General features: G+C 55.5%; 1 protein-coding gene across 7 annotated transcripts; it reads left to right on the top strand.

Moving 5' to 3' along the window:
- Positions 1-26,842, top strand: MTHFSD (methenyltetrahydrofolate synthetase domain containing). Of its 7 annotated transcripts, none has more exons than XM_045046866.1 (8): positions 1-1,911; positions 5,707-5,914; positions 7,348-7,461; positions 10,349-10,462; positions 12,641-12,731; positions 15,063-15,175; positions 15,440-15,565; positions 25,029-26,842. In XM_045046866.1, the coding sequence occupies exons 2-8, from the start codon at positions 5,852-5,854 to the stop codon at positions 25,536-25,538; spliced, it is 1,131 nt and encodes a 376-aa protein (XP_044902801.1). In that variant the 5' UTR covers positions 1-1,911; positions 5,707-5,851; the 3' UTR covers positions 25,539-26,842. The 7 variants fall into 7 exon arrangements, with proteins under 7 accessions (XP_044902801.1, XP_044902803.1, XP_006941854.2 ...); XM_006941792.4 differs by having other exon boundaries at positions 2-1,911; positions 5,811-5,914; XM_003998340.5 differs by lacking the exon at positions 7,348-7,461 and adding an exon at positions 7,494-7,607 and having other exon boundaries at positions 18-1,911; positions 5,811-5,914.
- The last annotated feature ends 1,066 nt before the right edge of the window (positions 26,843-27,908 follow it).

Genomic DNA, 27,908 nt, shown 5'->3' with positions numbered 1-27,908 from the left:
TCTATTTTTAAAAACTGTCAAGGGACCCAGGGGCAAGTGTACCTATATGATTGAGTCTGAAGCATTGGGTCAAAGTTCTAGAATACCTTTCCACAGGAAAGCCAGCCAGTTTCTTCTAAGGGGCGTCTCTTTCACAACTGCCTGTTCGTTCAAGTGCCTGGGCTTTGGGGGCGCTTCTAATTTGGAAACATGGAACAAAGGAGCCAAGGGGAATGGCCTGGGGAGTGCCACCTGCTTTCTGAAATTTCCAGGGAGGGAGTTTGTTCCCCGTGGCTTGCTACTGCCTGGGGGATGCTCCAGGCCTCCCTTCTGAGGGTCTTGGGCTGTGGCTTAGCACCCTGGCCGATGCTCTGAGCACAGTGAGTCTTGCACACATTTCTGCTGCTGGGGCCGGGTCAATTTGCATAAAATGTTCTCCACAGATCTATGGTGTTTTCCCGAAAGTGGGAAAAGACACCACTCTCCCTGAGAGATTCTATTTTATAACCTTCTGTACTTTATAACCTTTTGGGAGCCGGTAAGAGACACGGCCACCCCCACGCAGCACGAAGGGCTGCTGATGTCTTTGTGTATTAACGCCACGAATACCCCCTAGGAAGGCAGAGGTGTGGCCAGGAGCCGCAAGGTTTGTAGTGAAGCACACTGGGGTCACGTCACGTGCTGCCTCTTCCCGGCTCCGACTCTGGGCCAGGCTCCTTAAAATCTCCAGTCTGTTTCCTTCCCTGTGGATGCCCCCTGCTGCCCACCGCTGCTGTGAGGACTGCATTCAGGTGTGACTTCGGAAGCCCTCAGCCTGGAGCCTGGCAGGCACATTTGGAGCAGCGTTTGCTACTGTCATCAATTATGTTCTCTCTGATGACGGCAAAGGGCATAGGATCCGTTCTGTAGGAGCTTGAGGAAGTCTCTGGAACACCCAGAACCTCATTTCCCGCATCTGGAGGTGGACGCTGAAACGCTTTGCCTATTTTGCAAGTGTGCTGCCAGTTGCCAGGATCTTAGCAAGTATTGGGTATAGACTTCTGGAAAGTAGCCGCCCCTTCTTTGGAGCTTATGATGCAGGAGGCCCACTGCTAAGGTTGTGCAATCACTCGGGAGGTGGCTACTGGCGACTTGGTTTGGGACGGCCTCCTTTTGGGAAGGGTCATCTTCCTAAAGCCTGAATTCCCCGCCAACTGACCCTCCTTCGGTCCCGCTGGGGTGGAGCCTAGAGAGGGTTCGGACTTGGCCGTCTCCGCAGCCAGTTCCTGGCCCTTAGACTGACACACCCTATTTGCCGAGCAAAGGCAGGCTGCCACGTTCTTTCGGTCTCTAGAGATCCAGAGGCCACGCACGGTAAAACCAAGGGGTGTTCACCGAAGTGTGGCCCTAGGGAGCACATCGGACTCCCTCAGCGGCCGGGCTGGGCCCGATCCTACCCGCAGTGGGTCCCATTCCAGCGACCTGGCATCTTAAAATGCTCTCGGTATGTCCTCAGAGAAGAGGAATCACATCCTGGAGGAGCCATCAAGGCTGCCTTCTCAGAGGAGGCGGCCTCTGGGGGAACAGAAAAGAAGGCGGGTGTGTTGGAATCGGCAGTGGGCTCTGAGAGGCCGGGGGCTTCTTCACCTCGGTAGCCCCAGCGCCCTGCAAACGCCCGTGGGAACGGGCGCTCAACACTGACTTGCTCCGTGAACAAATGACAGCCCGGGCACCGAGCCAGGCTCTCTGCGCACGTCCCTCCACCCCGCCCGCGGAGACGCACGCGCATGCGCACTCCCTGCCCTGCACATCAGGCCTCCGCGGCGACGCCCCGCCCCCTTGCAGTCAGTACGCAGGCGCGGGGAGAGTGCGCGGGCGGATGACGTCACTCCGCGCCGACTCCGCCTCTGGAGGCGTCGCTCACCGACCGCGTCGTCATGGAGCTGAGGACCGGTGAGGGACTGCTGGAGACGCGGGCGGGACCCACCAGAGGGGCAGGCGTGGGGGCGAGTGAGGGGCCACCGGACGGGCACGGGGCGGGCGGGTGAGGGGCCGCCGGGTCACCCACTGTCCGAGTGGGGAGTAGGTGAGCGGCCGCCGGGAGACCACCGGAGAGGCGCGCGGGGCCAGAGGGGATGGGCCGGGGACCACCGGAGAGACGGGGGCACCCGGAGGGGTCCCAGCGGGGCGTGGGGGGTCTACCCGGCGGTGGTCTCCGACCCTGATATCCGACGCTGTCTTGCGGAGTAAAGATAATGGGGAGAAGAGAGAGAGGGCTCCTTGCTGTGCACCTGGTGGTGTCGGTGGGCCCCGTGCCGGTCGTAACTACCACCTGTGAGAGCTGCGCTTACGGCTCACCGGAAACCAATTTAACTTGGTTTGCAGGGGCGGGGCTGGAAAGCAATGTATCTTAAACGCCGGTTCGCAGCGTCCTCTTAGGGGCGCCTGGGGGGCTCAGTCGGCTCGATTTCGGCTCAGGTCACGATCTCACAGTTCATGGGTTCAAGCCCCCCTTTCCGCGCTGACAGCACGGAACCCGCTGGGGATTCTCTCTCTCTCCCTCTGCCCCTCCCCTCCGCCCCCCACAAGTAAACTTAAAAAAAAAATCGCCCTCTTAAATGTTTTCTGAGGTGTCACTACACCAGGCCCTGTCCAGGCACTGGGGACACTTGCTTCATTGCCCCTGGGCTCCTCTAGTGAAGAAGAGCTTTGGTGATGGTTGCAGGGTTTCTTGGCAAAGATAACACCCAATACTAAAGCCCACGGTGAGCCAGGGTCTGGGAATAAATAAACCTCTGCTCTTCCCAGGTGTGCAGTATGTGAAGAGCCCAGTAAACAGGTGCCGGTAGTTCACATGCCTGCCAAGTGCGGGGACTGAGCTCAGAGCCAGAGGTAGAGGATGAGTGAGACCCTAGCTCACCGGACGGGGCCCACAACCTGTTGAGGGGAGTGAATAGGCAGTTATGGAACAGGGTTCGGGCATGTCACGCATAAATATGTGTCATCTTTTATTATCCTAATCATCTCCCATGTTTCTGTAACCTTCCACATGTAGGGTTAGGGTTGAGGACCTGTGCCCTTCCAGGCTCCCTGCACCTCCCAACCAGCCCATTGCTTTCTAAATGGGAGTCACTCAGATGTTTGTGATGGACTCCCCAGAGCAAGGGTCACAATTTCTTATATTTCCTGTGTCCCACACCGCATCCTGCATGGTGTTGGGGATACTGTAGCACCTGTGGGTTGTTAGTGAAAGTGATAAGTGTAGTAATCTTATAGTTGTGCCAATGTAATTGTGTTTGAAAAAACCAGACAGGATGCTCCAAGTTCCTGAAGGAGGGACATCTGTCTGTGACTGGGCCCTCGAAATACTTCCAGGGGGATGTGGTGTGTCCCTGAAGGGAGAGGAGGTACCAAGTCCTGAGAGGCAGAGAGGTGGGCAGGTGTGTGGAACCAGGGACCAACAATGCTAGAGCCACGTTTTGAATCCAAAGTGAGGAATAGTGGGAGATGGGGCTGATGTGCGCAGCAAGGCTTTGCAGGCCAGAGCTCCTTGTGGCCCTGTGACAAAGAGATCCCCAGACACTGGAGCAGAGTGGAAGGGGGCGGGCTTCCTGGAGGTGGTGCTGAAGCTGAGGCCTGAAGAGTGAGGGTCTGCCCAAGGGACACAGAGCTGAGCCAACTTGCCAACAGAGCTCCCGGCGGGAAAGACAAGCCAAGTGCTGGAAACTGGCTGTGTGGCCCCACCCAGGCTGACAGCAGCGTGAGCTCAGCCTGCGTCTTATAGACGCGGGTCCCGAAGTGCTCCCACAGCTGCAGCGCCGATTTCTGGAGCGGCCCAGAGGCACAGCTAGGGTCCCGAGGCACCAGCGGCGCCTGCAGTGGCCCCAAGAGGCTCTGGGACTGGGCTGAATGCTGTGCTGGGGAGTTCTAGGCCTAGCCAGACGGTGTAGGCTAGTGGAAGCCTGTGGCTGTGGCCCTTACCCCTTAGAACTGCACGTGGGGGGTTAACACGTGGGGGCAAAATGGGCAGCGGGTGGCGAAGTGCACGTCAGTAACCGGAGGTTGGAAACCACCCGTTGCCCTTCAGAAGGAGACTGGGTAAATTTTGACCTGTCCCTAGAGTGGAAAACTGTGCGGCTTCCCGTGAGGACAGCGGCGCTCCTGTATACCACATGGGCCCATCTGCCAGATGTCCGGCAAAAACACCAGTGTGCGGGGCAGTGTGGGCTGTCTGCGTGATGCGCCGCCTTAGGAAGAGGTGGTGACAGGAAGTGTCTCCTGTGTGGGGCCAGACGTACCTGGGAAGAATTCGGGAGAAAAAACAAGGGGTGCACTGACCGCCCTGGGGGAAGGGAGCTGGTAGCCAGCAGGCGGCCAGGGGAGGGGCTCGTCAGTATAGCCCCCTTTGCCTGTGTTAAGAGTGTCCGGTTATGAAAGATAAACTTTTGGAGTGTGACTGATTGACATGAATCAAAGCCACACTGTTCAGAAATGTCTATGGGGGGAAGCCAGCTGCCAGCCCCATCCCACCCCCCATCCAGGCAACTCCCCGTTCTCTCTGATCCTGGGCTGCTCCCTTGGGTCGCTTCTCAATAGCCTGCACTCATTTAAGGGAGACTCGGGACCCGTGAAGTTGTACCTGCCCCAGGTATGCACCCAGGAAGGTGACGAGAGGTGTCCCAGCCACACACAGTACTGTGGCACCTCCTGTCAGCTGTAAGGGACACCATCTAAGTTCTCTGAAAAGAAGAGGCCGGCTTTCACTGCCAGCCACAGCGATGCGTGTTCCCTAAACACCATGCATGTGTGTCCCTGCGGCGACTTTCAGACGGCACAGGGTAGGAAGCACTCGCCCTCGTTGGCAGTTAGGGCAGGTTGGTGTTGAGAGCATACCCGCGCATGAGATGACCTCATGGGGAGTCCCCTGCCTCATCATTCGCAGTGCTGGCCGCACAACAAATTGTTACGAAAACAGACAACGGAGCACCTGAGTGGCTCAGGTCATGATCTCGCGGTTCGTGGGTTCGAGCCCTGCATCAGGCTCTGTGCTGACAGCTCAGAGCCTGGAGCCTGCTTCAGATATAGTGTCCCTCTCTCCCTCTGTACCTCCCCCTGCTCACTCTCTGTATCTCTCTCAAAAATAAATAAGAAAACAAAACAGATCAAGTGGTAGATAAAGTGACTTGAAACAGACTTCTGAGCAAGTGCGAGGATATCCTTTTGGACCAACAAAAATGGAAATTAAGTGAATACTTAAAAATATGCCTATAGGAAGGTGCTGGTACCTAACCGGAAACTGCTCCTTATGGTTCTTAACTCTTAGGAAGAGTACGTGGTTAATGCAAATTTCATCAACACTGCTCTGCTCAAATAAAGATTATTTGTTGCCAAAAATGCACCTTCCTAAATTGGATATAGAAAAAAGAAATTCCTACGCTAATAAAGGAGGTTGTAATTGGTAATCCAAAATAATAGGTTTACAAAGCACTTAGGTTTAAGACAAGCTTTCTGGATTTACGGCCCGAGCGCACTAATCACGGCCATGGCAAAGCTGGACAGACTGAGGATTGCAGTGCCTTGACCCAGCGGCACGCGCATTTCCAAGCGAGGACAGGGCGTGGGGCTTGGATTGCGTTTTGTTTTCAGCAGGGCCGGATTAAACACCTGGGTTGTCTTGAGTTTACTCTGTTTTCGGACGTTACCAATCTGTTGCAACTTCATCACTAACGCTGATTTTTCGCTGTGCAGATGAGGAGCGCTGGCTTGGCCTGGCGCGAGCGTGCTGGAGCGGCCGCACCTCTGCGGGACTCCCTTCTGCTGCGTTAACCCCCCCCCACCCTCTGTTGCCATAGGTGTTTCCAAACAGGACATTCGCGAACAGATCTGGGACTACATGGAATCCCGAAACTTAGCGGATTTTCCCTGGCCTGTTCATCACAGGATTCCCAACTTCAAGGTACTGAAGCCTTCCCGGAGCATTCAGAAGGAAAACAGGAGAGTCCCGAGTGAGCGAGATAGTCATGCGGTCACTGTCCTGCCTCGTGGTGGATCCGAGTGGGGTGGGCAGTGAGTAGTGGTGCGAAATCCGTGCCGCTGGCCTGGCCTCTGGTTTGAGACGCCCCTCATCCCAGTCACTTAAGCTTCGCTCTCGCTGCCACTGGCCCTTCTGCGCGGGGTTGGCGGTTGGTGGCATCTTGTCGCGAGCTGATGCTACGGGGCCTGTTCACCCCTTGACAGGGAGTAAGACACTTGTCCTGGCTGCAAGCATGTCATTGTGGTGCCTTTTCACAAGCGGCTCCTTAAGAGCAGCAGCGAGTGATGCGCTCTGAGAGGGGAGCCCAGCCAGTTTCTTTGGAGAGGAAGGCCTCAGCAGCCCCCGGTGATGCCAGGCCTCAGTTTCCCCGTGTGCAGAATAGAAGCTAATCCGAGATGCCTGTGTGTGGTAGCACTCACAGGAAACAAGTTTACTTGGACGAGCAAACATACACAGCTCATAATTTCGGCTCCTTTTCCACAAGAAAGACAAAGCGCTTTTTGAAAACACACCGATGCCCCGTCAGCCCAAAGCATGTGTGGCCGTTTCCTGCCGTCATCCTCCATTTTGGCTGGACCTCGTCTCCCCACCCCCGGCCTCTTGGAAACAAGCCCCTGTTGCTTCGAAAACCCGTGCTTTATGTATGATTTGTGTTGCTGCTTTGTTTTGTTTTAGTGCTTGTTTTCCCAGGGAGAGAAATTGCCGTGAGGTACAGGAGAAAGAGAAAGGTGCACAGATTCAGTAAAAAATGTTTAAAAAGGAAGCAACTTGGAGAGTTGGTGGTAATCCGCTCTTTTTTGGTTTAGGCAGTAGTAAACACAGGCGTGTTCATTTTGTGAAAATTCATCAAAATGTACACGATGTCTACGCCTTTTTGGAATGTATATCTTATTTCAGTTAAAAATAAACTGGGGATGGGGCGCCTGGGTGGTTCAGCGTCTGGCTCTTGATTTCCACTCAGGTCATGATCTCACCGTTCGTGGGATCGAGCCCCACGTTGGCTCTGCGCTGACAGGGCAGAGCCTGCTTGGGTTTCCCGCTCTCCCTCTCTCTCTCTGCCCCTCCCCTGTAGCACATGCTTTCTCTCTCTCTTTTACTCTCTCTGTCTGTGAAAATAAACATTAAAAAAATAAAAATAAATAAATTGGGGTGAGGCTGGCTTTTTTAGCTCCTTTCTACACTGACTGCTTTCCCAGACTTTTCTCTGGGCGACTCCTGGATATTGCCTGAGAATTAGTGCCCCCCCCCCCCCCCGCCTGTCTGGGTGAAAAGCTAGAGCAGTCGCTCGCTCGCGCGTGCTGTAGGCCCAGGATCCGGCCGTCCTGTCGGTAATGCGCAATTGCATTTAAAAACAGGGTGCTTCCCGTGCTGCCGAGCACCTCCCACGCTTGCAGGCGTTCACAATGGCCAGAACCATTAAGGTCAATCCTGACGCTCCCCAGACAAACGCTCGCTTCTTCGTCCTCGACGTAAGTGCACCTCTGTCTGTTTGCCTAACTAGGGCTCTTATCTGGCTTGCCAAAACATCAGAGACCTAGAAGTTTTTGCCAGAACACGGGAAGTTAAAGTGGACCCCGACAAACCGCTGGAAGGCATCCGGCTGCTGGCGCTGCAGGTAACCCCGTTTTCCTGAGCCAGAGCCCTGGCCGCTGGCGAGATGCGGGCTCCAGGTGCCTGCAAATGTGTGCAAGCCTCTCTTGAGGAAGATGGGGCTTCTGACTCCCTCCAGTGCAGGACAACCTGGGAGTTTTACTTGAGAACGGTCCACGTGTCTTTCCTTTGTCAGAAGTCACGAGTGTTCCTGAATCCACAGGTAAAAGATGTTCAGAACGGTCACCTCGAGCATTCTTAAATCGGATGTGCTTCATCAGAAGAGAAAGATTATTTACTTCTGCTGCTTTTATATCATAATTCTTTGACATTTTTGATAACCTGTGAGTGAGAGATCTGATGACATCTCCAGAATATACAAATTAGAACAGCGTTTCCTAAAATATGTAGGCCCTTGTTAAAGAAAAAAAAAAAAAAAAACTCCCCCAGGGTTGCTGTCAGTTCCCAAGCTTAGTACGTGTAAACACAACGGTATAAACTTAAACGCTCATAGCTCCCATGCAACCGTAAAACCAAAATAAACTTAAATAAGTTAAGTATAAACCATAAAAGCAGTAACATGCGGATAACAGCGGTAGTAACATCACTGATTCAAGGTGATGGTGGCTGTTGTTTTGCTGAGACCAGTCGCCGTGGAGAACGTGAACAGGGATCTCCGGAGCTCCTTGCGCAGCCGTGCCCCTTGTTGCAGGCCGGCTTTCCCGCAGCTCCCGCGAGGCCTCGGGCCTGGGGGCGCCCTGCAGCCTGTGGCGAAGGGAGCGCCCGAAGGTGATTTTGCGGGGACCGAGGGGGTGCGGGGCTCCTGCTCTGGCCCTTCCAAGGCTCGTGTTCCAATCCTCACGTTTGCTGATTGTGGTTCAGCCCCAGGGGGAGACCCCCATTTAGGCTTTTCTGGAAGCATTCTGTCTTGCCAGCCTTATTTTCCTGGACAATAGTTCACTGTAATGAATGAGGTAATTTTTGCAGCAGCAGAGAAGGGCCTGCAGCGAGTGAGTGCCCGCCGTGTGCAAGGGCACAGCTCTCTCTGAACACTTGGCTGTATCACCTCATTAAATCCTACCAGCTGCCCTGTAGGGGAGGTCCCCCGCTCCTCGTGACACAGGAAACTGGACCCTGAGAGGTCGGGTGACTTGGCCGAGGCCCACGTTGGCAGTGGTGGGGCTGGGATCGTGACCCGCACCGTGACCGCAGAGCCAGCTCTGTTCGTGTGCGAGGTTCTTAACCGTCGGCCCCTCAGCACAAGGTCAGACGGAGCCTTTAGTGGGTTGGAGATTAGTCCCAGCGTCCTATAGGAGCGCAGCCACGTGGCGGATGGAGTAGCAGCATCCTCCACATCTCTCTCTCTTCAGGGGAGAGAAATGGCCACGCTGGAGAAGCTGCTCTATTCCAGGTTGTGAGCACGGGGATGTGATGGTGAAAAAGACACGTGTGCTCCCAGCGCTCTGGGGCTCTGGGGCCGCCGGCTCCTCGCTGTTGCTGGAAACTCCGTAGCTTAAGAATCACCTGGGAAGCAGGTAGACCTGCAGGCTTTGCCACACCTCCTGAGCTCCGGCAGGGACGGTGGCGCACGGGGCCACAGCCCGTGCCTGGGGACACGGAGGCCTGCTCTTGGGGATACACGGTTTCCCAGACCTTCAGTCGGTTTCTAGAGCCTCTTTTTAACAGATACCCCACTGGTGCTTTGAGAGCCGCTGGCCAGGCCAGCACTGGCCGCACGTCGGCCCCACCCAGGGAGCTGTGAAAACTAGTCATTGCCGATGTCACCTTCTGAATGAGAGGCTCTGAGTGGCCCTGGGCCTTGGCTAAGTCTTAGACGGCTCCCCAGGTGGTTTTAAAGCGCAGGTAGGGTTGAGAGCCGCTGAGCTGGTAGGTGAGAAGCTTCCAGAAAAGAGGGAGTAACCAGAATAATATGTAGCACACCAGCGTCTCCAGACTACAGATGAACCCAGACCTCTTTCACACTCGAAAAGAGCACGTGGTCACGGCTTGTGTTGAAGTATTTCCTCTGTCGTGGCTTTAAGTATGCCAACCCGCGATTTTATAGGTCTTGTGTTGGTCTCAGGCTGTCATCTCCTGCACAAAGACTGAAATATACTCTTTTTACACCAAAGATTTTTATAAGTTTACAGTTGGCTCATGGGCTGCCCCTGCATAATCTGCAGGGATGCTTGTGGCAGCGGTTCTGGAACCATCCTGGGCATCAGAGTCACCTGTGTGCCTGCCCCCTGAGCTTCTGGTCATTTCTCAGAGGCGTCCAGGGGCCGCTGCTGGCTGGGGACCACACTTGGAGAACCAAGGCATTTGGGAACTAAATAGAAGAAAAGGGGCTGTGGACTCAGGTCAATCCAAAATATCGATTATAATGAGATTGGAATCTGCTGGACAGAAAGAAGGCTCAGGCCGGGCAGCAGGTGCTCAGTGAAAGCATTGTACCTACAGAGTGTGTAACACTGGGGAGGGGCCACGGGAAGGGCCTGGTTGGAATCCTTGGGCTTCTGTGCCCATTTGCATCGTCATTGCCTGGCGATTTTGAGTGGCAAGGAAACTAGAATTCGTGTTTGATGACAAGCTGTGGGGTGGGCCAGTGGCCCGAGTGACTCTTTGTATTTAATTAGGCATGCAAAGAAGTCGTTCCCCAACAATGCCAGGAACGGCAACTTGCCTCTGCGCCTGAAACGTTAAAAATGCACACAAGAAGTTCCTGGGTTTAACTTTATAATTCGTTGATTGTCTTTCTTTTAAAAGAGCAAAAAAACATTGTTGGTGCCAACACCACGGCTGAGAATGGGGTTATTTAATAAGATCACGCCGCCGCCCGGCGCAACGAAGGACGTCTTGAGAAAATGCGCCACCTCTCAGGTAAGTGCGGGCGCAAAGTGCCCCACAGAACTGAACTTCATTTTCCGCAAAGCCAGATGAGCAGAAGCGGACAAGCATCCAGCCGTCCCGTGATACAGGAGCCACGTCGAAAAACCACAGGTACACGGGCTCCACTTGAGCTGCTCGGTTTCTCTCTTGCACAGGTTTGCAGATTGTAAAGTTCCTGTTAAAACGGAAGAGGAAATAAGTTACCTGGCCTCTGACACCTCCCCGTGTTGACCTGTCACTGTCTGGTGTCTAGCAATTTCTGAACTGCCACCAGAGCAAGTGGGGACTCAGGGATTTGCAGAACCCTTCAGTTGGAAGTGGCCTCAGCAGTTCTGAATAACGACTTGAGTAATTCAGGGACGGGCTTTTCCGGAGTGCCTCACAGTGTAGTCCAACGGAAGTGTGTAAATACTATCCTAGGCTGCCCTGTAGTGGGATTTGCCTTGTGTTTTGCAGATGAAGAAATAGAATTTGGTGACTTTTTTCAGAGTCCTGGAACAGACCCCCGCTCGTTTTGATTCCTAATCTATTGGGAATGAAAACTAAGGCGTCAAGATATTCCTATTTATTTTTTCCATCGCATCATTTTAACATAAGCAGGATAAGATGGTCACCTGGCCAGATAATGCTGGTCAAATGTGAATCGTGCAATAAATGGTGTAGAATTCATTCCTTCAGTGGTTTTGGCTGAAGGCTGTGTATCAGCAGCTCTGCCACACGGGGCATTTCAGTGGAGGCTGCAGAGGTGTCACCTAAACACGATTTTCCTCCTGGTGTATGACCGTGGGCTAATTGTGTCTGTAGCCAGGTGTATAATTAAGAGATACTCCTTTTTAAAAGAGATTTTCTGCTTAAGTCGGATGTTTAAAAATTGAACGCTTATTGTCACTTATCGATAACTTGATTCCAAAAATAGAATCTGATGTGGTTCACAAAAACCCGTGTGATAGAGTGCGGTGATAAGACACGTGTAGAAAAAAGTGCGAAGGGAAATGCAAAGTAGAAAACCGAGAGACGGTCAGAAACGCACCCTGTGGGATGGTCCGCGGCTGGCAGCACGGGCCACGGGTACGCGCTCGCGTTTCCCAGAGCCGGCGGGGAGCGTGGTGAGCCGCACAGCAGCCGTAGGTTCGGGAGAGTAAGCGCGGTTCCCGTCCTGGGGTTGAGGCCCGGGTCAGATGGCCGGTCCCTCACGCGCGCCCCTGAAAGTGTGACTGGGCCCCGAGCGGAGCTGGGCCAGCGCTCGTGGCTGAGCTTCAGGAGGGTTTGAACGGCCGAGTTCGGGCTCTGTTACAACATGACGCACCGGAACCCGAGAAGGAGGTTTTCCTCGTCTTCCTGGCTGGGGAAAATGGCAACGTGGAGAGAGCCTCAGGGCCGCGAGTGTGCGCAGACGCGGGTCAGGGTGCGCTGATTATCTGTGCCGCCAGAGCCGAGTGGCAGAACGGCTGTCACCGTGTGGCGGCGACTGCCCAGCAGTGGAGGGCGGGACGCGGACGTGGGTCCGTCCGGGGCCGTGATCTGGTTGCCGGACTGATCTGTGCCCCTTCACGTCTGAGACGCAGGACCACATCAGCCCCCCTGTTCTTGAAATACGGGCCCCCTCAGTGTAAACGTGTGTACGTTAGGTGGGTGTGGGTTGAGTCCTGTCTCAGGAGTGAATACGCCCTGCGTGCCAGTGGCGGCCCCCAGCGTCACACACTTAATGAGTCTGCCCCACACGCTTGCTGGCCCCATCTCATGCACGAAGCGCATCACCTCCGCCATCTCCTTCCGTTCCAACACCAGCCTGACGAGGCCGTGGGCAGCGCCTCTGCCTTACGGATGGCGACATTGACGGTCAGAGAGCTTCCTCCTGCTGAGGTCACGGGGCGCACAGGGGTCTGCACATGGTTCCGTGTGACTCCCCCCCTCTGTTCTAACCACGGCACTCCTCTGATTTGCTCCGTATTGTGAAATTACCGCCTTACTCATTTGTGCTGTCCCTTCCAAAGCGCTATCTTCCCTGGGGCAGAAACTGTGGGAAGTTATCCTCAATGCCGCTCCCACGATGCCGTGTGCCTGTCGTAGGGCACGAGTTTGCCTCCTGCGAGCTCCTCGCCCGTGGACTGTGAGGGGGCCAGCTGCTCGCCGCCCGGGAAGCATTCAGGCCCACGTCTCTGTTTGCAGGGCGTGCGCAACTACAGCACCCCCGTGGGCTTGGATTCCAGGGTCCTTGTGGACTTGGTGGTGGTGGGGTCCGTTGCCGTTTCTGAAAAAGGTAAGGTTAAAATCGCACCGTGACCTGCAGCGTGGCATTCTGCTGTCTGTCCGTCTCCTAGACCCTGACGGTAAGTAATTTCAGTTTCTGGACCCGTTCCTGTCCTCTGAGTAACCACTGTCTCTCTCGTTCATTTTGTCCCTCACACTCAATACCTTTACAGTGTTTTCATTTTTCTTAGCAGGAAAAATAAAGTGACATCATCTCTGTTCAGGTGGTGAGAGATATTTCCTCTGTTCTTAAGCTACCTGGAACCAGAGCTGGACTTGTGTGTAGTGTGTCAGTAATGGTCGGTTTTGGAGAACCTCCAGTGAATGGGAAAACGTCAGGCTCTAAACTTTGTTTCCGTTAGGAAGCGGCGGCCTCTGGGCGACGCGTGTTGTCCCGAGCCTGACCGGGAGGCCTGGTGCTTTGCCATTCGGAGGGGGGAGTGGGGGCGGGGGGCGGGGGGCTCGCCTCTGTGTCTCACTCTGCCCTAGTTAGTATGGGAGCTGTCGTAGTGCTTCGTTCGCGCTTTTGCTTTCTCTGTATTCCAGTTACGCGCTCTGTCTGTGTCATTGGGGCTGGGTCCCCAGAGGCACACGTCTCCTGGGTGCCTGCTGTGGGCCCCGTGTCAGGCCAGCTCTGGGTGGTCTCTGCCTTGGGCCGCAGGGCCTGGGAAGAGCAGACACAGCGGCTGAACTGTGGCGTGATGTGCTCAGTGCCGGACGCAGAAGTGAGCCCTGATACCGGCGAGGGTCAGCAGAGTGACCCTAAGGCCTCGAGCTGGGCATCCTCTGGGAAGCGACCTCAGGGCTGGCCCTTACGTGCCAGGTGGCGGAGGTGGGTGCAGCGGGAGAGGAGAGGAGAGGAGGAGGGGCAGCACAGCCCTGGGTAGGTTGGGGTTGGCTTCCCAGAGGCCGCGAGGCCCGGGGACAGGCTTGGGGCCGTGCTCTTGGCAAGGGGCAGTTAGCAGGGCCTTCTTTTCAAAGATGATCAGGCGCTTCTCAAAGCATCACCCGTGCCCTTCCCGGGCGTCCACCGTCCGTAGTTCCTTGTGTCTGTGAGTCCACACGCGTCCTGCGTTCTCTCTGGGGTGGTTTGTGCTGACTCTGTTTCCCCAGAAGGGGGCAGCAGCACATACGGCACTGTGTGTCCTGCCGGATGATGTCCGTCCCTGCAGACTGATGGGCACTTAAGGTGTCACCAGGGTTGGGTTTTGGCTTTTCCCTTACAGATAACACTAAAGGGAGCCAGAGTCCTGGGGTTGAGTCGGTGGTGCCTTCCAGGGCTTTCCGTGGCATAATCCTAGCAAGTGAATTGCCGAGGCAAAGGGTGGATTTTTAAACCCTGGTGGCTGTAGCCACATAACCCACCTCGCATCCCCAGCCCTGTACAGCTCGCCTCCCTCCCTGCTCCTGTGCCAGTAACTAGAATAACCACGCTCTGGTGCTTACCTGTCCCACAGTGAGCAGTCGTGTGCCACCTGCCGCTTGATTTGCATTCCATGGTGAGCGAAGGTGGTCATTTCTTGTGTTTGCTGCTCACCTGCCTGTCTCTTCGTGCAGACTGTCCACATCCTTTGTGACTCAGACAATTCTGCGTGGAACTGTCTTTGTCTCGTGTATTTGCACGCGTGGCTGGACGTTGGTGACTGTAAGAGTCGCGTGACAGACCAGCATTTTAGACCCATGAGCACTGATGCCCTTTGTGATGATGCTGATGCTGAGGTTGTGCCGAAGTCAGGATTTCTGCAGTGTCACGGGCTTCCTAACGGCACGGTGTCGATCCTCTTGGGAGCCAGGTTCCGTCTTGCCGCGTTCCTTCCTGCCGTGTAGCTTCTCGTCCAGCCTCGGGCTCAGCCTTCCGCTCACCCCACCTCGGACTTTGCAGTTTTGGGACCAGGGCCGCCGGCCCCGCCCTCCTGTGGCACTTTTCACAAGGCAAAGGGATGCCGTCTTAAATCGCCTGTCCCTCATTTTCGTTTTTATTTCTCTTCCAAGAGAAATAGCTTAAAAAGATTCTGTGTTTAGTAGAAATTTGTTCTTAATCTTTTTAGAAACTGCTCTTTCGTTACTTTTAAACCTGAGTTCTGCTCATACAAACAAGGTTCCATTTCCTCTTGTAACACGTTTAAAGGGCTCGAGGTTCACGTCACTGCGTGCTGACCGCTGTGCATGCGCAGTGTCTTCTGTCCCCTGAACCCCACTACTGGGGGGCCGCCCGCCCGTGGGTTCACTGTGGCAGTTTCTGAGGAGGGGCTGGGGATACTGAGTCCGGGTTTCTGCTTCCACTGTGACCTAATGAAACATGTACTCCGGAGATACTACTGACGCTCTGCGTGTTTCTTAGGTTGGAGAATTGGGAAGGGAGAAGGTTATGCTGATCTGGAATATGCCATGATGGTGTCGATGGGAGCGGTCGGCCCGGAGACACCAGTGGTCACCATCGTCCACGACTGCCAGGTGCTGCCCGTGAACGGGCCCAGCAGAGCCACTGCCACACCCGAGAGAGCGGGAGGGGAGGGAGGGAGGGAGACAGAGACGGAGTGGTCTCTGCCTTCGCTCCGCGGCTGTCGCGAGTGGTGGCCATCAGCGGGGGCCGGATCTGTTTGGCAGCATGGCGGTGAGGCCTTCTCCCTTCGGGCCTGGCACGTGCGTCTACTGTGTGTGCGGTGAGCACGGGAGCCGTGTGCCCGCCAGCCCCCTCACCCCCTTCTGTTTGACCAGGTCATCGACATACCTGAAGCGCTGCTCGAGGACCACGACCTCACCGTGGACTACATTCTCACTCCGACGAGAGTCATTGCCACAGGGTGTGAGCGCCCAAAGCCAACGGGAATCTTATGGTCCAAGGTGGGTGCCGTGGCCGGCGGTGGCCTGTAGCTCAGAGGCATCCCCTCCTGTGTGGCATCCTTTGGCATGGCAGCTGTCCCCAGGCCTGGCGTGTCTGTGCGTTACAGTCACCCGCGAGCTTTTGAACAGTTGAGCTCCTGTGAATCTGTCTCCCGGCATGGGCCCAAGAATATTCTTTGCAAACCTGTGGGATTCTGGTAAGCAGGCAGGTGCAAGGTCTCCCGCCGCAGGGCACCAGCTGTCCATGGCAGAAAGAGCTGCCCACTCGGAGGGCCGGTGCCCCGACACCCTTGCTGGCGGGTCTCATCTCAGGGCTGCGTGCCACCGTCCTGGCCACAGCCTCCTGCTGCCTCATCGGCTTTCTCGCTGGGAGTCCCGGATTGTCTCGTGTGACCTGGCTGTCCACGCGGTACCCGTGGCCTTCGTAAGCTGATGCCTTGGTGACTTTTATCCGCAGCATTTGCACGGCACACGGCACGATAGTCTGCGGTAGGAAGTCGGTCCCAGAGGCCAGCCTGCAGGTTAGGGCCCCGCCTGCTGGCGAGCAGCCAGAGCTACTGAGGAGACGGGCACGGCTTGGGCTTGGTATGGACTGAAGCCTTTGTTCCACACCTTCCATCCCTGGAACCCGAATTGTCCAGAGTTGGAAAGCAGCCTCCCCTTGGGCATGGAGACCCCGTAACCTCCACCTCCAAGCTTGACACCAAAATGAAATGCTACGGCCCAGTGGGCCTTCCCACAGACGCCACGGCCAGGCAGTTCTGGGCTCCTTCTAGGTTAGCCCGATGAAAGCAGAGAGGAGAGGCAGGCGTGACCTGAAAGTGGGCCGGTGGGGGTCCGAGTGCATGCTGAGCGCCGTGGGGAAGCCAGTGGCACCCTTAGTGAGTATCAAGATGTCCCTCGGTGTCTCTCCTGAGAACTTGGGTTTACCTTGGAATTCAGGGCCACAGCTGCTCTGAGTGGAGGCTGATACACAGGTCACAGGAGCAAGGTGGCCTTTGCTCACGGCTGAGAATGTGAGTCGGGGCAGGTTACACAAGAGTCTGACTACAGCAAGGCTACAGGTCCCCTGGAGGACAGCACTTCATAGACGGAAGGCCAACTGCAGCCCACATTAGGAAGATTCTGGGTGGCCTCTCCAGGAAGAAAAACAAAGATGTGTTGCTTTGGGGAATAGCCATGGTCATATTCTGCTGATTTTAACAAGAAAAATATCAACAGGTGATGTTATTGGTCGTGTTAGGTGAAGATAACTCCTCGTGCGTAAAAGAAAACCAAATGAACCAGGGATCCCAAAGAAGTAGCCATACTTTGTACGTAGGGCGTTGGGGCCTTTACTGGTTTTTGACGCTCCCACTGTTTCAGCCCCTTCCTGGAAGATCGATTGCTAATGAGGCCTGAGCAAGAATCTCAAACTTTTATTTTTTATTTTTACTATTTTTTTTTTAAGTAGGCTCCACGCCCAACGTGGGGCTTGAACTCACAACCACGAGGTCAAGATTTGTATGCTCTACCGACTAAGCCAGCTGGGTGCCCCAAGAACCGCAAACTTTTATCTATCTATCTATCTATCTATCTATCTATCTATCTAATGTTTGTTTATTTTGAGAGAGAGAAAAAAAGCATGTGCAGACGGGGGAGGAGGAGAGAAAGAGAGGGAGCGAGAGAATCCCCAGCGGGCTTTGTGCCGTCAGCACAGAGCCCAGCATGGGGCTTGAACTCACGAACTGTGAGACCATGACCTGAGCCGAGATCAAGAGTCGGATGCTTCATTAACCAACGAGCCACCCAGGTGCCCCAAGAATCTCAAACTTTTAAAAGGCCATTTCTCATTTTGGGGTCCTGTGTTAGTTCTCCCACCGCAGGGCGTCCCTTTGCACGGGGTCATGTGAAAGCAGCAACTTTCTCCAGTCCCTGGGGCTTCTGTTCTGGCCTCGCTTTGTGTGCCGCCGGAAGGAATTTTCACTGACATTGGGAACCCCTGAATTCCACTGAGGATTTGGGAAGGGGTGGGGAAGTTGGGTCGTAGGATACAGTTTGATTTCACATGGACTGTGAGATACATGTTGGCATATCCTCCTGTGGATATTCTACCCGTAGACTGTTGTCGTGTGGGTATTAGAATCCCCGAGTTTGCTTCTCATCTGTTTTGTGGAATATCTGGAATCAGTTTTTTTCTAAACACTGTAGACTTCCCAGATGAAGGTTACGAAATAAGTACAAAGTGTGATACATTTTCTTTTTTTTTTTTTTTTTACTCGTTCTTAATACACAAAGATTGTGCAGCATTCGATTCCCCTGGCCTTTGCCCCACCTTCTGAGAGAGGCACGTGGTGCTCCCGCTTGGGGGCCAGTGGGTATGGACTCTGCTGTCCAGCTGTAGTTCCTTTGGGCAGTGGGGAGGGGGGGCCCTTGACCCACCTTGTCCTCTTTTCTGCCTGTGCTTTGTGACTTTAAGTTTTTTTAATGTTTTATTTATTTTTGACAGAGAGAGAAACAGAGCATGAGCGGGGGAGGGGCAGAGAGAGGGCGACACAGAATCGGAAGCAGGCTCCAGGCTCCGAGCTGTCAGCACAGTGCCCGACGCGGGGCCCAGACTCACGAACTGCGAGATCGTGACCTGAGCTGAAGTCGGACGCTTAACCGACAGAGCCACCCAGGCGCTTTGTGCTTTGTGATTTTAAAGACGGGTGACCAGGGGGCGCAGTAGTTTGGAGAGCTCAGCAGCCACCGTAGGCCTCTCAGTCGCTGTATCTGTGACCTTGGTGCACCCTCTGCAGGTCCCCCCCCCATTAGTTTATCTGTAGCGTGGAGAGCGTCGGTGCTGACCCCACAGGCAGAGCACGGAAGCACCGGCTAAACTTGCCCTTTGTCGCCGGCGTGGCTGTCACAGGCGTGAAATGGAAGTCAGTAATTGTGAGAAACGTACCTGGATGCTGTTGGTGCTGGCAGAGTCCTCGCGGTTCCCCTTTGAGACGTTCACTGAGCCAAGACTGGGCCTGGCCCGAGTCGTTCCGTGGCTGTGCGTTATCACCGTGTGCCTTTCACTGCCTCTTGGTGAAGGAGAAAGAGACGTTCCTCCTGGAAAGTGCGTCTGCTCTATTCACGTGGGTTCCTCTGTTCCCTCAGAGTGGCCTCTCACCTGCTGACCTGTCAAACTCAGGGGACTTTTCCCTGGCTAAGCTACAGGGTGCCATGACTGCCCCGCTCCAGCCACAAGCTGCCTCGCCTGAGGACCCAGAACCCCCTCAGCCCCCGGCCCAGCAGGTCCAACCCGGTGAAAGGAGGTGTTCCTCCCAGGATCTCTGCCCAGCTGGCCGGTGGACGGTATGAGACCCGGCCATTGAGGTGGGTCCCGAACCCCCAGGCAGATGTGGACGGCCATGTGCAAGGTGACCTGCAGGCCTTAGCTCTGGCTGGAGCCCCCGCACAGCCCCATCCGCTCCCAGGGCTGCAAGGTGGTGGGTCACGACAGAGCAGTGCAGTGTCCTGCCCAAGAGCCTGGCTGCCCGCTGACCCAGACGAGCATCTGGAAAGCAGGACGGGGCCCTCTGCGCGTGGGGCCCCAGGTTGTTTCTGACACCTCCGCTCCCCTCGCATGGCCCCACCGGACTGGACCTCAGGACAGCGAGACCCGTGCCTTTATTGATGTCTGCTGAGCTAGAATGGGGTAGATGGAGGGCATGATACTTATTTCAGGGTACCCTGGAGACATGGTCAGGCAACGGGGTGTGGCTGCAGCTCCAGAGAGACCCAGGGCACCCACGAGACTGCTCCTTGGCACCAAAGCCACAGATCAAAGGACTGCTTCCCAGCCCTTTGCTCCCTGCAGTAATTGTGGGAAAGGTGTTGTCACTGATGACGGAGGGGAGCAGTGGGACTCTGTTGACCAACGTCTGGATGTTTGTCTTTCTCGGATCAACTCATTTTGTCCTTCAGTGAGGAAATGGGGCTCTGCCAGGGTCATCCTTGTATACAGGCTCAAAGAAACAAAAAGTTCTGTAGCATCCACAGCTGTTAGGGAGTGCTGTTCCCAGATGGTCACCATGCTGGTTGACTGACTTCTTGAGAATGACACATGCCTTGGGGAAAAGGGTTTGGGGACAGGGACCTCTTCTGTGAGCAGCAGCCGTCCCGGGACACAGACGCCCGCTTTCCGATCCCGCATCACAGTGTTGTCTGGAAGTAACAGTCAGATGTGGACTGAGCCACACCTACAACGGGGCCGGGGACTTAGGCCGATCCTTCCACTTACAAAGATTTGCTGTATTTGTCCCAGTAATTGAACTTCTAGGAACCTGTCCTAGAGAAATACTTAGAAATTCAGGTAGAGATGTGTGCATCCCGTATAATGCAGGGCCCTGAGGCGCGTCAGGGTCCCAGATGCCAACCCTGTCATTAAAGTACACGCAGCCTTTTGAGAGTGTTTGACGGTGAGAGGAAACGCTCGTGTGATACGTGCCGGGTGGACGGGCAGCGTGCACGTCTCTGCACGTTTGCGGTGTCGTGTGTCCTCAGCCCGTGGCGCTGGAACCCGCGCAGGAAAGGGCGGGGGTAGGCCCGCGCGTGAACCGTAGCCGTCTCCGAGAGGGGGATACCGATTTCTGTTCACCGTTTTCTGAATTTCCCACAGCGGGCGCGCACCCCCCGTCCGCACTACCGAGGAGAGACGGTTTCCGCGAGCAGCCTTCTCCCCGGGCGCTCGCCTCCGGTTCTGCAACGAGCCTCCCTTTGCCGCGCGCCCAGGGGGTAAGAACAGGCGCCTGAGACGATGCCCCAGTTGTCAGGAGTCCTGTGCTTGTGTGTGGGGGCGACGCTGGCCTGCCCCAGCTGCCGGTGCAGAGCACCTGCCTGTGCGTGAGGTGGGGCCGCACGGGCCGCTCTTCCCCGCGCGGCGGACGCCCCGGTGTGGAGCTGAGCCTGGAGCCGCCTGGCAGGAACGCGTGCCACACCCGGCTCCGAACTGGCCCGGTGGGAGGGGACTCCTTGCGCTCGTGGGCTCGTCTGTCGGGCTGTCCCCATCCTCTGAACAGCATAGGATGGGTGGGCACCGAAGTGTGCGGACAGAAGCTGGCATATGTGGCACGGGTTGGAGGTGATCATGTGTTCCAGCAAGTAAACACCATTTTAGCCCGTGTTGCGTAGTGATTCCGTGGCCACCCCCAAACGGCCCCTCTCTTCCTGACTGTGGGCGTGGTGTGCGATGGGGCGATGGTGTGCGGTCACTGCCCTCCTGGTCCTTCAGCACCCACAGTAAGAGCATAATTATAAAGGAGTGGCCCTGTGGGGCCTTTTCTATTAAGTGACACCTTTGATCATCTCTGTGCAAAAAGACGTACAAATCGAGCCCTGTTACAATCAGGAGACACTATAATTAGCCAACAGATGCTGCAAGGCAGGAATGACTTTTGGAAGACAGCACGTTCATTAGCTGTGCTGTGTTCTTGCATGCTTGGTTACTCGAGTCGCTTCACCTTGCTCATTTGAAAGTACCGTATTTGAAAGAATTTTCGATCCAAGCACCTGGGTGGTCGGTTGAGCCTCCAACTTCGGCTCAGGTCATGATCTTACTGTTGGTGAGTTCGAGCCCCGTGTCAGGCTCTGTGCTGACAGCTCGGAGCCTGGAGCCTGCTTCGGATTCTGTGCCTCCCTCTCTCTCTCTGCCTCTCCCTCGCTCATGCTCTGTCTCCCTCCATCCCTCCCTCCCCCCGTCAAAAATAAACATTAAAAAATTTTTTTTAAATAAAAGTATTTTCGATCCATGAATGACAAGTGTTGGTCTCATGTGTGGCAGTAGTAATTTGTGTGGACATTGTATGTCACATGAGAAATACGTACGGTGTTCCTGTTCCTTTGCCAGCAATAGCTCAAACGTGTGCTAGCATTTCAGAGTGAGGATCCTCCCTCCCAGTCCCTGTATCTTCTGCTCAAGTAAAGGGAGAGTCAGGAAAAGCAACAGGTGTGAAATTCTGAAGCCAGGGGTTGGCGGAGGCAAGGTTAGAACCGGAGTCTTCCTTCTGAGTTGGCCGCAGGTGCCTTGAGAGTTAGGCTGCTGATCTGTATTGGATTTAGCATGTATTTCTAGGGGACAGGATTTTTCATCTTTAAAGGGAACGTATGTTTATACACGATCTTCGTAAAACGTCAGTGGAGAATGGTTTTGGCACATAAAAGAAAGTTCAATTCGCTATACTATCTTTTAATGGAATGATTAGTTATTGAAAGGCAGAAACATATTTGTATGTTTGGTTAATAGGCAAAAATCTTTCGTGTCACATGGCACACTCACAGATGTAACAAATGTTCCTAATGGCCAGCCAGGAAAAACAGCGTAGCACCACGTGGACTGTCCTGAGCGTGAAGCCAGCCCGTCTAGCCGGTGCACAGAGGCCTCTGTGTCAGCTGAGGGACAGCCGTCAGCCCCAGCCGCTCCGCAAAGAGCCCAGAAATGGCAGACAGCTGGGAAAGTGTCAAAAGTGGCCACCTCTTAGGGAGATTTTTCCATTGAGAATGTGTGGGCGTGCAAGCATGAGCCGATGCTGAGCTTTGTCCTTCCTTACCCAAAACCATCCTGTCTTGAGACCAGCAGTTTTAGGCAACAGTGACACAGTTGGCATTTCCCCTTGTAAAGGGGTGTGTGTGTGTGTGTGTGTGTGTGTGTGTGTGTGTGTCTGAGTGTGTTTGCGGTGCTGTAGACTTAGCTCAGAATGCGTACCCAGTGAAAACATTTTTGTTCAGCCATTCGCAGTGTGTACGTGTGCCTGCTTGGGATACAGCACCCCTCTGTGGGGTGCGGAGCGGGTGTGCTTTTGCCCCACGTGACGCGTTTTTAAATGGATCTCTGCTGCCTGAGTGTGGAACCTCGCCCCCTGGGTCAGGTTCCCTGAGAACGCTAGCTTCTGCCGGAGGGAGCCCCGTGGTTCGCTGGGCAGAAGCACGTGGGGGTTTCAGCATGTGGGGCGATCCACCCGGCCAAGACCGCTCGGAGCCGGTGCTGGCGCAAGTGCTGTTACCAGGAGATCTGGCCTCGCGGGTGTTGGGTGGGACGACATTCAGCGTTGCCACAGAAGTACGTAGTCACACGTTTCCTCCGACTGTAATTGCAACTTCGAGTTGGGTCATCCTTTCTAAATACTAGATCTGGTAACTTCAAGACATCCTGAAGAACCTATATGACCAGTTTGGGGGCACCTGGCTAGCTCCGTTGGAAGAGCATGTGACTTGGGGCGCCTGGGTGGCTCAGTCGGTTAAGCGTCCAACTCTCGATTTCGGCTCAGGTCACGATCTCCCGGTTGTGAGATTGAGTTCTGCGTCAGGCTCTGCACAGGCAGACAGTGCAGAGCCTTCTTGGGATGCTCTCTCTCCCTCTCTGCCCCTCCCCTGATCACTCTCGGCACACGCTCTCTCCCTCTCTCAAAATAAATAAACTTAAAAAAAAAAAAGCACGTGACTTTTGATCCCAGAGCTGTGAGTTCAAACCCCACGTCGAGTGTAGAGATTCCTGAGAAAATAAAAAGAATCTGATTAGGACCAGTTTAAATCTGTTTTTAAGTACTCTGAAAGGACACAGGAATGTGAACTCTTTAAGAAGGTAGAATGGAGGTGTGGGAGGGTTGGTTGCTGGACCAGACCATCTTCAGGACGCCTTGGGACCAGAGCCTCCAGGGTACCGGCCTGGGAGCCCTGTCACCTTTGAGTGAATCAGTTCGGGAGAATTGCAGAGAGTCCAGCGGAAGAAAGATCCCTTTTGATTAGAAAAGAGAAGCTTCGTCTCAGGCATGTGTCCATGGCCCAGACGTGGTTTTTGCTTGTCTCTTTGCGTCTCGACACTGGGAAACATTAGGGGGAGGTTTCCTCTGAACAGGGGGCTGAGTTCAGGAGGACGTGAGTGGGCAAGAACCGGGCACAGAGGCTTCTGACGTGGCCGTGCCCGGGAGCGAGGGTGGTGTCCGTTTGGAGAGGGATCTGAGCCAGTGGAGAGGTGGGCCAAGGCGGGGGTGTTGTCCACTTAGTGCTGGGAGAGAGAACCAGGTGCCAAATTAATGAGGACCAGCAGCCTTGAAGTTTGTGAGGAGGGGCTCGACCGTTCTTAGCTGTTTGAGTTTCTTTGCCCCTTTCTCTAAATCGCTGATCCTTAACCTGGGGCCTGTGTGCCCCTTGCGGTTTGGAGACCCCGGAGTAGACTGGGGAATTGCGCACAGAATTGCGGGGGACTCCTCCTTGGGAAGGAACCCCGGCTCCTCTCCCAAGGTGTCTGACACCTGCCGAGGATAAGAACCATTACTCTAGTGACATACGGTTCTGAATGGAAAGAGAACATCGTTACTAGGTGGGCTATTTACTTGTAGAGGGAAGTTACGTCTATCCAGCGCGTATGCTGATACGTATCCTGACGTGCCCACGTTTGTGGGAAGTCCCGTGTGGGGACCATTGCCCACCATGCCCTGTAATTGGTCATGTACAAGCTCTGTGCCCTAACGCAGGACACAACGCATCTGTAAAGACTGAGGATTGCTACGAAGGGCTCACCAGTGCCTTTCTCTTCCTTTTCTGCCATGTGATTCCTTAAACGACAGAAGACGGGTTTTGTCCCGGGTTCAGTCGTCCAGGCTCAGCCTAACCTGAAGGGCTGCCCCGGGGGGGGAGGGGCCGTCAGCTGCCATGCGGCGAGCGGGCTCGAGTCAGTCCCCTCGGTGCGCGGACCCCACTTGTCCATCCCGGTACTCGAGGGGGGCCCTGCCTCCTGTCTCGGGGTGCTTTTACCGCTTCCTTTGTTGCAGCTTCCCAAAGAGCCAAAGTAGAAATCCTGTTCATTGAGACTTAACGTTTCGTGTAGTGCTGCTTTGTAGCTTGATGAACCCGTCGCTAGAAAGTGTTTTCAGAAGTGGCGTTCTGTTTCAGCTTTGCCTTGTCTCTGCATTTTTGGCAACACGTTGAAAGGTCCGGTCCCTGAGGAACGCTCCTCCAGTGGAGGAGTGGGGAGAAGGGGGAGGCCCCAGGGAGCCCCGTTAAAGAGCTCATCCCACCCACAGGGTGGGGACTTGGGAGGAGGGGCTGGCATGGAGGCAGAAAGCCCCGATTATCATGGAGGTCACCAGGGGGATTGCCACCTGTGACCCGTCACCCTCTTTCCACTGACCTTCCCCGCTATCCCTTCTGCATAGGAGGCCTTTGCTTTTCTGCTTCCCGAGTAGAGAAAACCGTTCCACTCCTGCCAGCTGCCGTGGCACGTCGGGCACAGTCTGAAGTGGCTTCGGGGTCCCAGATTTCACTTAAGCTGGGGCAGGATGGGGACCGAGGGGTCCTGCTTCCCAGAGGGCCAGGGTGGGCCCCTAGGGCAGCATGGCCGAGACTGCTTACCTGAGCGTGTGCGGCAGAGGCCCCCGTGTGACTTTGATTTCTCCTCTGTTCGTGACCGTGTTGGGACCCCCGGAGAACAGCTGGGACTGCTTTGCTCTTTCAGATCAGCTGGGAGGTGATGGGGAAAATCCCAGTACTCCAAAGCCTTCGTCACCGAGAGAAGCAGGCTGGGAAAGACGTCACCCTCCGGGACGAGCCCCGGCGCCTCCTGGGAGCCAGCAGCCAGCAGCCAGCTCACCTGAGCGCCGTCCGGGGGCCCCGGGACCCACCCCTGCCAGAACCCTGCCCTGCGCAGGGGGAGGACGGGCCCACTGGCACCGTTTGCGTCGGGAACCTTCCCCGGGACGCCCGAGTGAGCGAGCTGAAGAGAGCCCTCCGAGAACTCGGAGCGGTCCCCCAGAGGCTCACTTGGCAGGGGCCCCGGGGCAGGGCCCTCCTGCATTACCAGGCCCCGGCCTCCGCCCAGCAGGCCGTCTCCCGCTTGCAGGGCTTGCGCTTGGGGGCGGCCACCTTGACGGTGGCACTGGCCAGGCGGCAGAGGGCCAGCGACCTGCCGGGCGGCCGCGTGCAGGAGCCACAGCCTGACTGTCGCCCGGCCGTCGCCGACCTGTGATGGGGCGCTGCTCCGGTCCCCGTGGAACTTGAGGGGCGTGGCAGCAGGACTCGGCAGAGCGTTGCTGTGTGAGCGGCTTTGGGCCCAGGCCTCTCCAGGATGGCCCGGCCTTGTGTCACTGCCCAGGACCTCCTGACGAGTAGAGAGTCAGCCAGTAGCTCACGGCCGACATGTCCCAGCCCTGCTGTGTCTGCGTCCCGTAACCTGCCTGGTGTTGCCACCACACTGGCTTCTCTGGTTATTCAGAGGCCGCAGGGGACCGAGTCGGAGTAAACGGTGACAGCCAGGGGTTTGTGGTTGGGGGGAGGGGGAGTAAGGGGTGAGGCCCTGGCAGGGGTCAGGGGCAGGTACACGCCCTGCTGTCCTGGGATCCTGGGTCTGGAACCACCGCAGGGGGAGAGCTGTGTTCAAGTCGCAGAAGCCAACAAGCGCGGTCTCCTGGGTGCGGCTGTTTGTCACAACTTGGCGCTGGCGTCCGTGACGGAGAGCCTGTGTGACTGGGGGGCGGTACGCACCTCACTGCTCTGCCCTCCTTGCCTCTCCGGCCTCGCCCCTCCGTCCGGGAGAACACCCTCCACTCCACATGGTCTTGTAGGAGGTACCCGCCATGGAGAATGAGCTGTCCCAGCCTGTGTCACAGACAGTGACAGACGCTCATGCCGATTTGCCTAATGCCCCACGTTTCTTGGTTTTTTCCCTCCACTTTTCCTAAAAAGCAAACTGGATTTTGGCTGAACTATGCTTTCTAAACAGAAGCACTTTTGCAGTGGATCCTGGGCAAAAAGTCAAAGAAAGCATTTACATGGAGATTTTTTTTTTTTTAATGTATACACGTGAGAAATTTTAGTTTTTTCACCAGCAGGTAGTACTGGGCACGTTGCAAGCACATTGTTACACCTCAGGAGGGCCTGGCTTGCGTGTGCTTTCAAGAAAACCTTGAGGCACTCGGTCTCCCTCGCCAAAGCACTTTCTCATTGGCTTTACAACGAAAATACCGTGGAGACGTCGGAAAAGCCTGCCCTGAGATCGCTCAGTAAATGTAGGCTCCTTTCCCAAGGCGTCAGGAATCAAACGAAGGGCGGAAAGATCTTCTGGGCTCTCTCTTCCCACCTGCACCGCCCACCCCACCCTTGTGGCTGCCTTTTGCTTCGTCACCCAGCGCCCGGCTCAGATGTTAGAGGCTGAACCTGACCCGCTCACCCAGAGCAGCCGTCTGGTCGTCTGACTCGTCGCGGTTTTTTGTTTTGCTTTTCTGCCTTGTTTCTCCTGTCTTTTTTCCATAAATTTTCCCGGTATTTGACATATTCTCGTTTAGTCCTCGTGGACTTTGTTGTCGTCGATCTGTCATCATTAGACCAGTGCTCCAGGAGACCGGGAGCTGAGCGTGTGGCTGTCCTATTCGCCCCGTGCTGTGTCCCAGCCGTGAGGACAGCTGGTGGATACGCAGCCTGGGAAACATGGGATACGGGCATGGGTGCGTCAGAGCCAACGGGGGGTGGGGGTGGGGGGGGCGGTGGGCTGGGGGAGGAACGTGCCTGATCACAGCAATTGGACACCAGCCTGCCTTGGGCTATGGCATCATCCCTCCCAGTTAGGCCAGCTTGCTTGGCTTCTCTGTCCGTTGCATCCAGAATAATCCAGATATGTTGAAATGCAGATAATAATCCAAGTGAGTTCACCATTTTTATATTTGTGGGAAATAGATCAGTACAAGCAAAACCCAAGACCCAAGTGCCTGAGATAGAAGCACCCTGAACGTACCAGCCTACAACGCCTTTTCTCCTCCTCCTGCTGTGGGCAGGCCTGGGAGTGCCAGTCTCTCAGGGCCACCAGGAAGGGCACTCAGAGTATAAGGCGGGTGCTCAGTGTCCCAGCCTCTTGCTCCCGAGGCTCGGGTATCAGTGATGGTGGCGACGGCCCTAGAGCTGTCCCAGGAGTCATCCCAGGCGACAGTCCTGGATGCTGAGACCAGTGGAAGCAGGCAGGGTGGCAGCGACGCTGAGCTTGCCGGAGAGCACCTTTGTGAGGGGCGTTGGGCACAGCAGCTAGAAAGGCCCGGGAGAAGCAGCTCTTTCTGCCCCGGAGGCGGCCGGCTGTCGTGCGGTCTGGCCCTGGCTTACGGGCTTCCCCCTGGAACAGAGGAAGGCGCGCGCGACCTATGTTCCTCGGCCTGAGAAGCCATGGCCAGGCCCCTCCCCAGCCTCCCGATGACCAGATCATTGAGCTGGAAACAGTCCCTCCCGTTGGAGATCCACTTCAGGTGAATAAAGAGATGAACACAGGGCCTTTGGAAGGCTGTCTCCACGTGGAGGGACCTGACAGGTGAGGTGTGAAGGACAGATTCACTCCGCGAAGCAAGCGGGTCCCAGG

This window comes from Felis catus, chromosome E2, assembly GCF_018350175.1.
Source record: "Felis catus isolate Fca126 chromosome E2, F.catus_Fca126_mat1.0, whole genome shotgun sequence".
NCBI classification, from domain to species: domain Eukaryota; kingdom Metazoa; phylum Chordata; class Mammalia; order Carnivora; family Felidae; genus Felis; species Felis catus.
Note: the sequence above shows the minus strand (reverse complement) of the source record. Positions and strands in the feature narration are given on the sequence as shown.